Below are 15,807 nucleotides of genomic sequence, written 5' to 3'. Positions count from 1 at the left end.
AAAGATAAAACAACAACAACAACAGAGCTAGAACAAATTAGGGATGACGGGTAAGCTCAAATTTATTTTCATTTGGAGATATTAAGACAAAAGTCTCGCTGGCGGTTTGAAACCCACCGTAGTACTTTTTGTTAGAACAATGATATATAATTAATAAAATTTTGTGGGATCCATTACTGAAAAAAAACTGATAGGGTTAGTATCGGTATAAATGATATTTTCTATGTACCATAGTGACCTTTCGGGAACCCATTAAGATTATAATTCATTTAGTTAAAACATATATTATCGATTTAAAAAAATAAAAAAATAGTAACATTTTACCCGTAAATTTGTCAAATCCATCTTTTTCGGTATTAAATTATATCAATAATAATAAAAAATAATAATAATAAACAAAAAAAATCATTATAAACTTATTAATTTCAATAAATATAAAATTAATAATCAGATTAATCATCGAATAATTTTACTAAATTGAATTTATTAATATAATTTTGCATTATATAATTCATTCGAAAATAAATGAAATTATTTTTTAATAATATTTTGAGGAAAACTATTAGATCATTAAAATTATTAATATTTAGGGTAAAAATTGATTTAGCTAAAATAAATAATAAATAAATATATAAATAAATGAGATTTTGCAAAATAAAAAAAATAAAAAAATAAAAGTTTACATTCAACGGACAACCAGACAACTCGAACCAACCCAAACTATAAGGGTTGGGTTGGGTTGGGTTGGATTAGCTTTTTGAGTTAGGTTGGGTTCATTTTTCTGAAGCCAAACTGACTCGGTTCGGTTTTGGGTTCATGGGACAAAACTCTCAGGTTGGCCCGAGCCAAATAAAAATATATAAAATCTGAACCCAACCCGAAAATAGAGGGTTGGGTTGGATTATCAATCTAATCCACCCGAACTTTTGGTTAAATTTTCGGGTTGGGTTGGATTATCAATCTAATCCACCCGAACTTTTGGTTAAAATTCGTAAACCCAACCCAACCCGAACCGATGTAGACGGACAGTGGCGTCTAATATAATAATAAAACCCAATTGTTGTTGGATAAACCTCAGCCATCACCTCTCTGCACATAAGTTTCATCAATCCCAGCTCTATCCACTCTCCCTCTCCTTCCATGTCGAGGGGAACGGAACGTCTGGTGAAGAAGTTGAAGAAATACGCCGACGCTCGGTACAAGATCTTCACAAATCGATATGGGGATCAAATCACTGAAATACTCGACTTCCCATTTAAGGTTGTCTTAGCCCCTTTCACGCTCGCTTTCGACATTGCCGGCTCAGCTCCTCGTGGCTTCGGCGTTCCCGAGCTCATCTCCAAGCTCTCGTTTGCTTCAATTTTTGTAAGTTTTTTAGGTGCTATGTTTGTTTTCTTTCTCCTATTTTTCTAATTAGCTATGGACTATAAGAAATTCCGAGATTTTAGTGTGTTTGCGTTAGTGTGAATTCTGAGAGTGGAGAGGTTTTGCTCATAATCTATGGAGAATTGCTTCATATGGCCGCGATTGTTTGGTACAATTCCAAGGCGTAGAACGGAAATGCTTATAGAGGAACAATAGAGTGATTGGCTCCTCACGGATCCAAGATAATGAATTTTCAGTGGTGGCTGTGAAGGAGTGATGCTCCGAATGTTCTTGAAGTTGTTGTGCGAGTATTGAAGGCGAGCTCAAGGATAACATGGTGTGCAAGTTTGGCGGGACTGTTAGTTAAACATGGCGTATTGCTCACATTCGTAACCCATCGAACACGACGCGAGGAAAATTACTCCAACTTTGCTTATGAGAAGCTAATATCGAGAATGGGTGGGTGCAAAAACCTAATTCAAAGATAAATTGTAGTGAATAGGAAGAACTTGGTTGATGACCCTGTTAAGGATGAAATGTACGTCTAATTTCATTCGTTTCTTTTATGAAAGATGAGATTTGAAGTTACTGTCCCAACAAATAATTGGTGTTGATGAGAATTGGTTGGTCTAGTAGACAACAAGGGCTCGTATAAATAATAAGGAGCTCAGAGGGAACGAGTTCAAGTCATGGTGCTTACCTACTTAGAATTTAATATCCCACGAGTTTACTTGACAACTAAGCATAGTAGGGTGAGATTGTTTTCTCGTGAGAGAAGTCGAGGTGTGCATAACTTTATCCAAACACTCACAACTATATATAACAAAATGAATAGTTCCAAAGTTTTCTAGTGAAGATTGTGCCATATATTTTTCAAGTATCAAAGGGCTCTATTGATGCTGTCACAGCAGTAGGTATTATTTAGAAATTTCTAGTGGAGATGGGAGATGAGTATGTATTTTCTTGATCCATCTTTGCTGTGTGTAAAAGTTCTTAAACATGCGTTGCCTAAAGCAAAGAACAGTCTTCTAGGTGTTTGATATATTTGTAGTGTGGATATTCCTTTTGTTGAGGTCCTGGTTGTGGCTGCAGACCGAGATGTGAAGCCTATAATTTATGGATTTCTTATTTGGTAATACCTTAGGCGAGAGCCCTAGAAGATTGGAATGTGGGGTCTTCGACCATTGATTGTAAAGTCACTCACAGAAAAACCATTTGCACTTTGCACAACAATGTGAATTCAGATGGTTTTGGTTAAATGTAGCATTCCCTCGATTCCTAACAACAAGTTGGTTATATCTTTTGAAATGATTTTTTGACTGACTTCTTTGATGCACGGTGTTGTTGGTTAGATTAGTCATCTGTATTTGCATTGTACTGTCAATGTAACATATGGATCCTTGGATAAACTGTGAATCAGCCAGTTGTTTTGTTAATTCTTTTATCGTGTTGAAGGGTAAGCTGTTCTTTACTGTCAATCTTTTTTCTTTTTTAATTCTTGGAGTTTTTCACAAAATCTTTAAATTTGGAGGTAGTTAGTTTGCACGAGGTCTATAAATTTGGAGGTACTGTCAATTCTTTTAACGTTGTTGTCTCTAACTCTGGTTATTGCAGGCTGTTGCTACTTTTGGGACTTATGATATTGCGCTAGAGCTTGGAAAGAAAGTTGTATGTCAGAGGTGCCTCCTGTTACCATCTTGAATCTCTTTTCATGGTGAATCTTGGGTATAACTATTTTGTTTCACTTCAAAACAAATGAACACATTATTTTGCTTCACTTCAAGATCCTTTTTTTTTTTTTTTTTTTTTTTTCCTTTTTGTAATTATCCCTATGTTCTATTACCCAAAGCTTGAAATCTTATGATTTTGTTTTTCTGTTCTCTGCTTTTGTTCAGTACTTCGTAGGGTCTGTACTTTTATTTGTTAGTTTTTCGTCAACAAAGAAATAAAAAAAATATTTAAAATTTTGCTTTATTGCATGGTAGCTTATTTTCTAACTGGTTGTTAGATAATGCTTAGTTTCCAAATTAGATGTACAACTGGAGTTCATATTCCTACATTTTGTGTTTGTTTGTACTTTTACTTTTTTGTCCCATGTCTGGTACTTCATAGATAGTTCGGTCTTTAAATTACAGGCACTGTAATACCTGCAATGGATGGCAAGCCATGCGGTGTACCAAGTGCAGAGGGTCGGGGATGGTGAACTACCAAGTGAAAAACTATACATTGAGAAGGTGAACCAACTTCCTAATTACTTTGGTTTTGATTGTAATTACTTAAATTATTTTTCACGAAAAGAATCATTGACAACCCATTTACCTCAGATTCATTACTTGAATCTTTCTATCAATCTTTTTATTAATACCTCAATTCGTAACTTGAATCTTCCTGCAGTGGAGAGAAGGCAACAGCAGAAAGTATTGCAGATGCCATTGCAGAGAATCGGGCCGAGTTGATTCACCTTCCTTCCACCTTGGATCTTCATACACCATTGCCATCCAAAGATTGCCCAACATGTGATGGAACAGTGAGGACAATATATCCATATTTCAAGCACCTCAAGCTTAGACATTCAAAATAGTATATAAAATAAATAAAAAAACAGTCGTAGTCCTATAACCTAATTATCATCTTGGTATTGTTTTTTGCATCCTTCAGAGTCTTTCTGCTTGCAGATGACTATATAATATGCGCGCCATTTTTGTTTTATATGCACATTCTTATTCAAATGATTCCATTACAACCTATTGGTAACTTGCACACACAATGACTTTTCTATTTTTTTGGCTTGGATGTAATGAAATAAAAGGAAGCGATGGTTGGACTTAAAACTTGCAAACTTTTGCCAACAAGAATTCATTCTGTATACGTTTTGCAGGGAGTGATGAGCTGCCCTGAATGCAAAAATAAATTGCAAGTGAGAATCTCAGCAGACGATGTAAGTTTCATGAAAAGTTTAATCCATGAAAGTGCATCTTACTTTATAATGTTGAAGCTTCAACCACCTTTGATGTCTAGTATAAGGCTGCATGAATTTTCGAAACTTTTAACTTGTAGACTGACTTTCTTTCCCTGTAGCCAGCGCTGAAAGGACATAGAAGTTGATGAATGTAGGCTTGCATTGAAAACATTTGATTTGTTGAGCTAATCTATCTTTTGCTTGTTCTAAGGGCACATGACTTTTAGATTCAAAACCTATTAACTTGTGTACTCAAAAAAGAGGGGGAAAAAACCATGTACTTTCTTTTAATGAGAAAACTAATGCAACCAAAATTGTGTATTTTAGAGGCTTAGAAAAAAATGAGTCATCTTAAACTTCCAATTTTTTATTCAATACTGCAAACTTAGAACTCAAAGACACTATTCTGTAACCTATAGAACTAATTACTCTGTTCAAGCAATGTTGTTGATTAATATTAAAAACTACTATAGTGTAAATGAAAATGTTTATCTTTTTGCCTATGTAAACAAGAACGAGTCTTTATTCTGTTGTTCCCTTCATGCAGATCATGGAACCTCCTTGGAAAGCTTATAATGTTTTGAGAAAGATGGAATATCCATATGAGGTAATATGCCTTCCTTTTTGTAATTACGAACTTGATTTGTTCTTTTGAATTGGAGTCATTTTCTGTAGGTACTAGGTATGGTTGGACGCCTTTTATTAGGGCTTGTTTTTTGTATGCCTTTGTGTATTCCTCCATTTTTTTTCTTCTGAATGAAAGCACAGTTTCTTACCAATAAAAAAAGAAGAACCCGCGTCTAATCTCATAGGTATGAGAAAATGTGTTTGCTATTATTACTGCTCACAGCTCTAGCTAGTATGAGAGGCAAAGTGCTGCTTCAAATGTGATATTTAAGCATGCTCGTCTTAGTCATGAAATGTACAGGGGTGGAGACTCCCAAGTCACCACTGCAAAGAAGGGAAACTATGAGGTGCTCAAGGAACTGCATTCAGCTTGGCTAAAATTCATTTTGTATAATTGAGTTAGCACAAGGGCTGAACCCAAGCTTTGATCTCAAATGAGAGTGGAGGAAGTAAAAGGGAAACTAAATGCTAGAAAGGACTCAGCAAGGATTACTAAGCTTGATTTCAGTCTTTGGATGGAATAAATTTTATCCTTGCCTTTAATTATCCAAAACTTCCTTAAATAACACCAAAATGGGGACTAACACCTCTTGAACCAAAGGGATTAGGGCTGGGGAACATGAAATGAGAGATAGAGAGAAAGCAACTTATCTTTTGGGGCTGCCTAGGGAAGAGTGAGGGTTGCTACGGCAAAGACTTACCCCTTAAGGCAATATTGATGGAAATGATTGTTTTACTCCTTAAAACACACAAGAACATTTATATTCTTAACTTCCATTCACTTCTAATTTTGGAGTCTAGGTAAGTAAATCATTACCAACCTTACCTTGGCAATCACCACATTTCCAAAGATAATAATTCATAAAGTTTTCAGAACACACTTGGGAAAACGGGTCATGACATTGGTCGTTCATAAATTATTTTTCATTCTCTAGTGCAAAATTCTATCACATGTGAAATTTTTCAGAGCAATTTGTTCTTGAGATGTGTAAAGTTCTGTCATAATTTATATTTGATTGTGGCTTTGGTATTTCAGCATTTAGTTCAGAGTATGAGGGACCCCAGCATTGCGACATTTTGGTTAATTACCTTCCCCCAAATTGTTGGTGGATTCAACTTCGATGATGAGGTCAAGCAAAAGATTTGGTGGCAGTACAAGGTTCGAACCAATTTTCTCACTTGCTTCCTGTTCTGTCAATCACTTTGAATATTTTTTTGACGGTATTGTCTTTTCTTTTATATTTCGTAACGTAAGCGACCTGTGCCTGTTGACGTTATGTAGTAACAGAAGCAGTTTTGCATTATTAATTATTAGATTGCTCAAAGGAATCTTACTACCCTTTATGTATTTCATATTTTAACATGATGTTTACCTACGGCCTAACTATGGATTTAGCAATATTTAATTTTCAGGTATTACTTCTATGAGGTGTTTATGCCTCTCTCAATTTGTCTTAGCAAATTGTTTTGTTTGACTTGATTATATAGGCTTGACAGTACGTACTTCTATTAAATGCTTATAAGTCATATGGGCTTAGTTCTGTTACCTTGTTATAGTTCAAGAGAGAACATAGATCTCCTCCTTCCTCCCCTCTTGAGCAATATTATATCAATTTTGAAGTGTCTGAATTATTTTCTGGCTAATCTCTTGCTTTTCTATATTTTATTTCATTATAAAAATGATTTTTTATCCTCTGAGAATTTTCATAAAATTCGTTTATGTATTGTTGATAACTTCATGTAGTTTTTGGTGAACTTTTAAATCACATTCACAATCTGAATTTTTGAAACCCATTTAAGGTTTACTTGGAATGTCAATTATACATGGTTTCTGACGTGGTAAAAGATTTATACTTGCTGTTTCTTATTTGCAAACTTTTCATGCTGAACACGTTTTATTTAAGGTTGACCTTTTCAATTTGGTGCCATATTTTTGTAGTAACTTGTTTAACTTAAGATTGTTGATATCACCACCCATTGATAGTTGTTAATGTTTGTGGGTTGCATTTAGGAATCCATGCGATATGATCAACTCAGAGATGTTGTTGCTAAGCGGAAACCTGGATGGGAGTACTTGCAGGAAGTAAGAAAAATTTTCCATTTAGCACGTTATTTCTTCAACCAAGGAAATGCGCTAGAAGTTGGATCACGTATTTTTGCTTCTAAATTTCTGGGGATCAGCTATAGTGCACTTTGAATTTTATTATCCTGTCTTATGAGTATCAGTTGATTGTTTTTTTAACCCAGAAATGAAACTTTTCATTGAACAAACTCCTTAAAGGAAAAAGATAAAACAAAATTACAAAGAAAAAAATAAAAGCTTCCCAATTCAATGTATTCCTTGTACTGAAAAGTCATATAGATGAGGGAGAACACTATTAAGAAGTCTTGATTTTAGCCGACTCAAATTGATAGGGATTATAACATCTTTTTCATATTTTTGTGTACTTCTACTGTCGCAGTATTGTGTTATATGTTGTTTAAAGTAATCTCGAATCTTGAGCAGAAACATTTGTGTTAAAATAATCTTATATTCCTTAACAAAGTGGCCTAACTTATGTTACTTATTTTTCTTCGTCATTATTATTATTATTACATGTAGGGTAAAGGGGTATCCAAGGTGCAAGTGACTGGGATTAGCATCCACAATTATTATTTACACATCAATGACTGAAACTTTTAATTCCCGTGAAAACAAATATAGTCTCCCTCTGCTTTCCTATCGTATATATTTCGATTGTACTTCGCCTCCACTGAAAAATGGTTCATATTTATTTCATTGTTCTTATAAAAAAGTTTAATTTAGTTGTTGATATCTGCAATTCATAGGCCTTGATTTCCATAGACCCTGTTCGAGCCAGGGATGATCCTGTGGTCGTGAAAAACATCCCTTACTTCAAGGCCAAGAAGGCACTTGAGACAGAAGTGATGAAGCTTGATCCTCCACCACGACCACAAAATTGGGGTGTACGTCTGAACTTCCTTCATTTTTGGCACACTTTAAGATCATTGAATCAATGATAAAAGTTTGGTTCTTAACAAAAAAAATAAAAATAAAAAACCATTTTGTTACATTTTCAATCTTACAGTCATAATTCTTTGCATTAGTTGATGAGTTATCTATTTTCTCTCTTCAATATAGTGGAGGCCTTGAAAGCCGAATATCTCAAGGTTTTATTAAGACCTGGTTTTGAAACAATGTCTCTCTTCCCTCTTACTCTTTAGCATTGGCATATCACACCATCTTTTGTTTTTATGTATATAGCTATTGCAATATAGTTGGTTGGATGATTAAGTAATGCATTTTAAGGATCCACTACCTACCTAGGCATCAGAAATTTAGAGGATAAGGAGATGCTCACTTTATTGGCTATGGCTTTTGCCATTATGCTGACTGTGGTTAATATGCAGGAGTTGGACCTTCCACTGAATTCCTCTTCTTGGAGTCAGGATGATCTAAAAGACCCGGGAAAATTTTACGAAATGACTGTCCTTCTAAATGCCCAAAGAGAAATTGCTGATAAAATATTAGATGCTCAGTGGGAAACTAAATGGCGGCAGGAAAAGGTTTGACTACTCAACCTCTGTGTCTTCTTATAGAATGAGCAACTGGTTTTCTTAGAAACAATTTCTTGATTTGGCTTCTTCTGGACCTAATCACGAAGTAATGTTGCTTCATTTATATATCTATACGAGTATTTGAGTAAGAAACCCAAGAAAGGAGCAATGGATGAAGTTCATTGAAAGTGATAACTGATACATATGCACATGTTTGATAACAGAACTCATTTGTCTCTAATTTTTACCCATTATTTGCATTATTAGACTGTTTGTCTTCTGTACTTCTTGCTTTTAACTGTCGATCTACCGTGAATTTACTATTGTTATCGATTTCATGTCAGTTGAATGAGTTGTTGGAGGAAAAGGTGCAGCCTTACTTAAAGAGTGCCAACAGCAATGTCCTCACGGCACCCATTGTGTTGAAACCACAGAACCCGGATCAGAAGGTTATACCCTTTATTTTTCAACCATTACATTTTTCCTCTTCTTGATTTTATCCCTTTACCTCTCCTTTAGTGCTTCAAATATTCTATTCACTTTAGTTCGGGATAACATAAGTTGCCATTATAAGCATTTGTATATTCTTTCAATGTTAACTAGTTATAGCACGGGTGTGTCCCGAGCCGGGAAGGGAAGTGTATAGTAGTTAGTCGGTGTGAGGGAGAGGCTGCAGTTTTGGTCTTGTACTGTGATGTCCCACATTGGTTGGGGAGGAGAACAAATCACCCTTTATAAGGGTGTGGAAACCTTCCCCTAGTAGACGCGTTTTAAAGCCTTGAGGGGAAGCCCGAAATGGAAAGCCCAAAGAGGACAATATCTGCTAGCGGTGGATCTGGGTCGTTACAAATGGTATTAGAGCCAGTCACCGGACGATGTGCCGGCCTTCTCGCTGTTCCCTGAAGGGGGGTAGACACGAGGCGGTGTGCCAGTAAAGACGCTGGGCCCCAAAGGGGGTGGATTTGGGGGCAGTCCCACATCGATTGGATAAAGGAACGAGTGCCAGCGAGGACGCTGGGCCCCGAAGGGGGGTGGATTGTGATGTCCCACATTGGTTGGGGAGGAGAACAAATCACCCTTTATAAGGGTGTGGAAACCTTCCCCTAGCAGACGCGTTTTAAAGCCTTGAGGGGAAGCCCGAAATGGAAAGCCCAAAGAGGACAATATCTGCTAGCGGTGGATCTGATTCGTTACATGTACTGAATCAGGGACTAAGGGAAGGGGTAGGGAACTCTTGAATCTCCCTTGGTTTAGTTCTTGGTTATAATTATGAATTAAACTCATAGTCTCTTTAAGAAAAACATCTGTTTGAGTGTATCTTAAACATCTGTGTGAGAGCTGCTGTTGCTCTCTATGATACACAATACACACACGTACTAACAAAGCACAGATTCATCTCCTCACGGCACTACAAGGATTTCATTTAACATGTTAAAATTGTTTCAGAGAAATCAAAGGCGACGATTTTGGTTCTTTTGACAACGTGCCATCTTTTCACGTCAAAGCGCATCTGGGGTATCCTAAGCTAGCTCCGAAAGACAAGATTCATGTCGACGTTCTTTCTTAAGGTACCTTGCCTCTTTTTTTTCGCTTAACGCAGCTGGAAAGTGCACTCGACTAGTGTCCCCACCCCCACCCGAGCCCCGAAAATAAGAAACGAAGAGTAAAGGAAGTCAAGAGAGAAGAGACTAGTGTGGTTTTTGTACTCATAAGATTGCCCACTAGAACCTCTTATTTTTTATGAGTTAGGTAATTTTAAGATGATTCTGTTTCTTATGTGCTGTTAATGAAAACATAGGGTTAAAATTCAAGCTTAATATGATTAAATATGCAGAATTATTTACCTATCTTTTAACTGTTAAATTATGAAAATAATAATTAAAAATGCAACTAATTTGTGTAATATACCGATAAATGGGGTTTTCAGTCAATGTCGTGTTGCTTGTGAAACTTTTTGGTGTATTAATTAAACACNTTTTTTTTTTTTTTTTTTTTTTTTTTTTTTTTTTTTTTTTTTTTTTGTAATTTCTTTATTTTGTTGTCGAGTAGTTTTTATTTTTAGAATTTGATAATGAATTTANATGACTTGTCCCGGATTGAACTGTAAACACTCCTTATTCGTTAGACAGAACTCTGTTTCACCTTTTCCTCTCTCTAGTCCCTGACCTACACCTTTGACTCTATAACCTGACCTGAAGGAGGTAAAGCAGCGTCTTCATTTACTCTGTCCCTGAACAAGAAGGAAAGACAGAGAAGGTCATTCACCTGAACCTGCCCCTATTTATTCTCGAACTGTAAACAAGGCATGAAGGATGGAAGAGAATGCGGCTTCTTCTTTCACCTATTCTTTCACTCTTTTACCTCCTTTCTTTAACTGTCAAAGATCAATACTCAAGATGAATGCGACTTAACGAACCAATATTCCCTGAGCTGATTTCACTGTAAGAAAAGGGATGAATTAGACTGAACCGATATGACCCGAAGTTATTGCATTAAGGAAGGAAAGAAAAGAGAATTGAAAGACGAAACAAGCCTGAACTCCTTCCCCCGGAACCCATATGACCTGATTGAACTATTCTTGAACTCGGTAAAGCAATTCCATTGCCGGAGCTACTGAATGAAATCAAAGAGATAGTGAAACCGGAACCGGAACGAACCTTCTTTCACTCCTCTCCTTTACAGTCGAGCCGCTTCGCTCGTTCGCCTCTACAACTCGGGCTCACCGCTTCGCTCCAATTACAAATTTAATTTTTATAATTTTAGTGTAGTCTTTGTTGGATGATGAAAGTCCCTGCATGCATCGGTTATTTAGGGGATGATCATGGGTTTATAATTAAAGAATACTATCTCCATTGGTATGAGACCTTTTGGGAAGCGCAAAGTAAAATCACGAGAGTTTATGTTCAAAGTAGACAATATCATACCATTGTGGAGAGTCGTGTTCTTCTAACATTGTATTAGAGTCATGCTAATAGATTGGTAAATCCTCGAAAGAAAACGAGTTGAGCCTCCTTGAAGGATTAGTAAAAAATGACTAAGACTTCAAATGAAAAAGGAGTCGAGCATCGATTAAGGGGATCCGTAGTTTATTTGAGGGGAGGTATTGGATGATGAAAGTCCCACATCGGCTAATTTAGGGACTTATCATGGGTTTATAATCAAATAATACTTTCTCGATTGGTACGAGGCCTTTTAGGGAAACCCAAAGCAAACCCATGAAAGTTTATTCTCAAAGTGGACAATATCATACCACTGTAGAGAGTCGTGTTCGTCTAACAGTCTCGAGTGTATAATAAATAGTATTAGAGATGATTTTTAAAAATCATAAGAATGAACGTTTTAATATGTAACAATTTAGTCTATAAATATTGTAACAATTTAATCATTAACATAAAAAAAAATATTATTAAAATTAAAATTTAATAAGATATTTTATTGACCAATTATTTTCATAAATTACAAAATTAATATTTTTTTGATATGAAATTTATAATAATATAACTAAATTATTAAAGTTCAAATTTTAGGGTACACTAAATTATTATTGGAGAGAAATAAAACTATACTTACTATATATTGGAAAGGACAAATATAATAAATGGAAGAGACGCATACGTGGCTGCCGACACAACGGTTACGAAATAAAAACCAGTAGATTTTGATATGTCACGTCACTGAATGTGACACGTGTACAACACTCCCGATATCCTTCTCCGCGTTTCTTTTACTCTAGATTACGGTTGTCGGCCTGATTGGACTGTCCCCCACTGGGCCCACCTCCCCCCATCATACTCCCACGTCAGCACCTTCCTTTAATTAAAAAGTCCACGTGTACATGGCCTTCCCTTCATATACCCTTCCAGAAAAATCTTATAGCCACGTCAGTACTCTTTAATTAAAAAAAAAACTAATTTATTAATTTAAAACGAAATTAAATAACTATAATTTATTATTGTTGTTATTATTTATAATATTACTTAACCCAAACCTAGGAAAGTTGCACTAATTAATTATTAGTTATAAATTTTTATTTATTTATTTAAATAAAAGTCACAAATCTTTTCATAAATTTAACTTTTTTTTTAATAAATGAATATTTATTAATTATAAAGTTATATATTTAGCATATAATATCCTTACTCCATAAGCTAAGTAGAATATGATTCTATATAATATGCTTTCTTTTTTAAATGTCTTGAAAATATATTCTTTTTTAAAAAAGTAATTGTGCAAAATATATATGTTACTTTGCCGAAAACGCCCTATTATTAGCTGCGTACTTCAAGATTCAATATATATGTAACGAGCGTTGCAATAAGGCAGGTATTTCAGCTTTTAAGGTTAGTGGTATCATTTTGGGTCATGGCGGAAAAAAATCTAATAGTATGCAAATGAATAAGACATCAATTACTATTTAAAGGTCGGTGGTAGATGGTACGTCCACTGCGCGGAAAAATGGAAGATGATATTGAATTGAGCACTTACTTTTTAGTCAGCAATAATAATATTGTGAGAAAAAAAGGACCAAAAAAACAAAAAGTTGACTGAATTAATTGTATTTTTGTATGGTAGCTCAAGTCTTTTCACTCTCATTCAATTTGGCCCAGTTTAAGAAGTGTTGTAATAATGACGTTATATTATAAAATTTAGACCCATATAACCGAAGAACTCGACCAATTTAAATTACTCATGGTTAAGTTTTTTTTGATGTGGGTTGACATTTTTTTGGTCAGGTCAACTTAACTATCATGAAAATAGCGTTACAATCCAATCCTACTTTTAAAATGATTAAGAATAATTCATATTTGTAATTGGTGTTACTGATGCGTTGTGACTTATAAATATTTTATATTTGAATTTAATGAAATTTTAGTTATCAGTGTAACATATATTAGAGATAAGTATGACATTCCGATAACCCAACTTGAAAATAGAAGGTTGGATTGGGTTGTAAACGCTCATTTTAAAAAAAAAATTAAAATATTTATAACATTTGTAATTAATGGGAGTAACTTATAAATGTTTGATATTATCGTAGATTAATAATATTTTTTAAATAATTTAAAAAAAAAAACTAATAAAGGGTTGATCAAATTATTTTAGAAAAATAATGATTAAATAAAAAGAAAATGAAGGAAAAAACAAGAAATAAAATAAATCTCAAACCATATAATAAAATGACTGGGAATTTTACAAACACAAGGAAATGAAAGGGGGAAAAATAGAAGAACAATGTTATTGGAGAAATTTCTCTCAATTTTATTCACAAAACTCTAATTATTAAAAATGAGATTTATCTTCGTTCTTCTTCTTAACTGAAATTCATAAGAGATCCTCCATTGATGATCATGCTTAACACAATTGTAATGGAACCCAACAAAATTACTGATGGAGTTGAAGCTATGGCGGACGATCGTGGTGTTGACGGTGTTGTGTCGTTTGCAGAGCCTCTTGGTGATGGTGCTTCTCCGGAGGAAGACGACGACGGAGATAATGGTGGAGACGGCGGGGAATTTATGGGAGCATCGCTGGACTCAGGTGGGAGTAGACCAATTGGCCCTTCGGTCGACGGCGATAATGCTGGGGATATAATCGGAGAGGATGAAGTCGGTGAAAATGCCGGTACTGGAGCTGTTGTGGGCGTGATGGCGTCGGCTGGAGATGGCGAAGTGGAGGGGGAATTTGATTCTGATGATGGTGATCCTGCCGGAGATGAGCCGGGGGTGGCGGCGCCGCCGGGGAGCGGTGATCCGGACGGAGAGGTTGCTCCGGGTATTGTGGAAGTGGGAGAACCGGCCGGGACTGGTGATGTTGTCGGTGTTTCAGAACCGGAAGGAGACGGCGAAATGTGTGACCCTGACGGAGAGCTTGCTCCAGGGTAAGGTGAAGTGGGAGAACCGGTGGACCCCGGCGAAGTGGGTGTTCCCGTCGTGGGAGATTGCGCTCCCGGACTTGATGAAGGAGATCCAGCCGGGGTTGGTGTGGTCACTGGAGTTCCGGACCCAGATGGAGAAGGTGAAGTGGGCGTTCCTGGCAACGGAGAAGTGGGGGAACCGGCCGGCACTGGCGTGGTCACCGGAGTTTCAGACCCAGACGGAGACGGCGAACTGGGTGTTCCCGATGGTGGAGATGGCAAAATAGGTGTCCCAGACGACGGAGACGGCGAGCTAGGTGTCCCCGACGGCGGAGAACCCGAAGGAGATTTAGCTCCAGGATACGGCGAACCTGGAGAATGAGAACCTGATGGTACCGGAGCATGAGACCCAGAAGGAGACGGCGAACTGGGTGTTCCCGAAGGCGGAGATGGCAAAATAGGCGTCCCAGACGACGGAGACGGCGAGCTAGGTGTCCCCGACGGCGGAGAACCAGAAGGAGATTTTGCCCCACCGGGAGAATGAGACCCTGATGGCGCCGGAGAATGAGACCCAGATGGAGAAGGTGAAGTGGGTGTCCCCGACGGTGGAGACGGCGAAATGGGTGTCGCCGATGGTGGAGAGCCAGAAGGCGATTTGGCTCCAGGAGAACCAGACGGAGGAGAGGGAGAAACTCCTGGCGGCTTAGCTTCCGGAGGAGAAGGCAAAACCGGAGGCGAGTAGGACGGCGCCGCTCCAGAAGGTGGTGGGGCTCCCACCGTAGACGGCGGAGGAGGGCGCTGAGCCAACACAACCACCATCAATTTCTGGCCCTTCTCACAGCTCCCCTGCTTGCCACTAACAAAATAAAAAGGCCCAGAACGATCAAACTTGAACTCCGAATTCCCATCCTCCAATTTCATAATCGGATTCTTCAAATCACACTTTTCATAACCCTCTTTACTCACCACCAACACAGAATCCGACCCTTTCGCATACTTAAACACTGCCAAACACAGATCAAACACCCAATTTAAAATCAACAAAAAACAGAGCAAAACTCTGAACCAAACCAAAAACAGAGCAAAACCCTGAAATCAACCAAAAACAGAGCAAAACAGAGCAAAACAGATTGATCAGAGAAAGGCTAAACTCACCAAGAACATCATTGACCTGAAACCTGTTTCTATGAGACCAATTTTCGTAGCTCTCAGAAGGGTTGAGAACCCACCCATCCTTTCCACCGGCGTAGAACGTATAAGCATGAGAAACAGAGAGAAAACAGGGGAAGAGAATACAGAAACAGAGGAGAGACGCCATAGCCAATGGAGAGAGAAACGGTTTAAGAGAGAGAGAAGGGGTTGAAGGTAGAGAGATGAAGGACTGGAGAGATAAATAGAAGGCGGAAATGGTGACCGTTGCAGGGTGGGGAAATGTGGATAAAGC

The 15,807-nt window shown here is 37.1% G+C and overlaps 2 protein-coding genes across 2 annotated transcripts; one reads left to right on the top strand and one right to left on the bottom strand.

The window, feature by feature from the left end:
• Positions 1-1,061: 1,061 nt before the first annotated feature.
• Positions 1,062-10,356, top strand: LOC111796624. Its single transcript, XM_023679338.1, has 12 exons — positions 1,062-1,365; positions 2,980-3,044; positions 3,501-3,599; positions 3,760-3,892; positions 4,244-4,303; positions 4,872-4,931; positions 5,988-6,110; positions 6,963-7,034; positions 7,781-7,918; positions 8,363-8,518; positions 8,854-8,958; positions 9,956-10,356. Exons 1-12 carry the CDS (start codon positions 1,141-1,143, stop codon positions 9,986-9,988), a joined length of 1,269 nt encoding a protein of 422 aa, XP_023535106.1. The 5' UTR covers positions 1,062-1,140; the 3' UTR covers positions 9,989-10,356.
• Positions 10,357-13,665: 3,309 nt separating this feature from the next.
• Positions 13,666-15,807, bottom strand: LOC111796609 (early nodulin-like protein 2). The gene is made up of 2 exons (XM_023679309.1): positions 15,519-15,807; positions 13,666-15,367 (listed from the first exon to the last, which is right to left on the bottom strand). Exons 1-2 carry the CDS (start codon positions 15,679-15,681, stop codon positions 13,821-13,823), a joined length of 1,710 nt encoding a protein of 569 aa, XP_023535077.1. The 5' UTR covers positions 15,682-15,807; the 3' UTR covers positions 13,666-13,820.

Source organism: Cucurbita pepo, chromosome LG06 (assembly GCF_002806865.2).
Source record: "Cucurbita pepo subsp. pepo cultivar mu-cu-16 chromosome LG06, ASM280686v2, whole genome shotgun sequence".
NCBI classification, from domain to species: Eukaryota; Viridiplantae; Streptophyta; class Magnoliopsida; order Cucurbitales; family Cucurbitaceae; genus Cucurbita; species Cucurbita pepo.
The sequence above is the reverse complement of the archived record's forward strand: the minus strand, read 5'-3'. Positions and strand labels throughout refer to the sequence as shown.

What these genes read in the sequence shown, in the direction of transcription:
- LOC111796624 (XM_023679338.1), top strand. Translation starts at nt 1,141, where the DNA reads ATGTCGAGGGGAACGGAACGTCTGGTGAAGAAGTTGAAGAAATACGCC. An exon ending in AAAAACTATACATTGAGAAG is followed by an intron (nt 3,600 to 3,759) that starts GTGAACCAACTT and finishes ATCTTCCTGCAG; the next exon opens with TGGAGAGAAGGCAACAGCAG. An exon ending in GCCCAACATGTGATGGAACA is followed by an intron (nt 3,893 to 4,243) that starts GTGAGGACAATA and finishes TACGTTTTGCAG; the next exon opens with GGAGTGATGAGCTGCCCTGA.
- LOC111796609 (XM_023679309.1), bottom strand. Translation starts at nt 15,681, where the DNA reads ATGGCGTCTCTCCTCTGTTTCTGTATTCTCTTCCCCTGTTTTCTCTCT. An exon ending in TCAGGTCAATGATGTTCTTG is followed by an intron (nt 15,368 to 15,518) that starts GTGAGTTTAGCC and finishes TGTGTTTGGCAG; the next exon opens with TGTTTAAGTATGCGAAAGGG.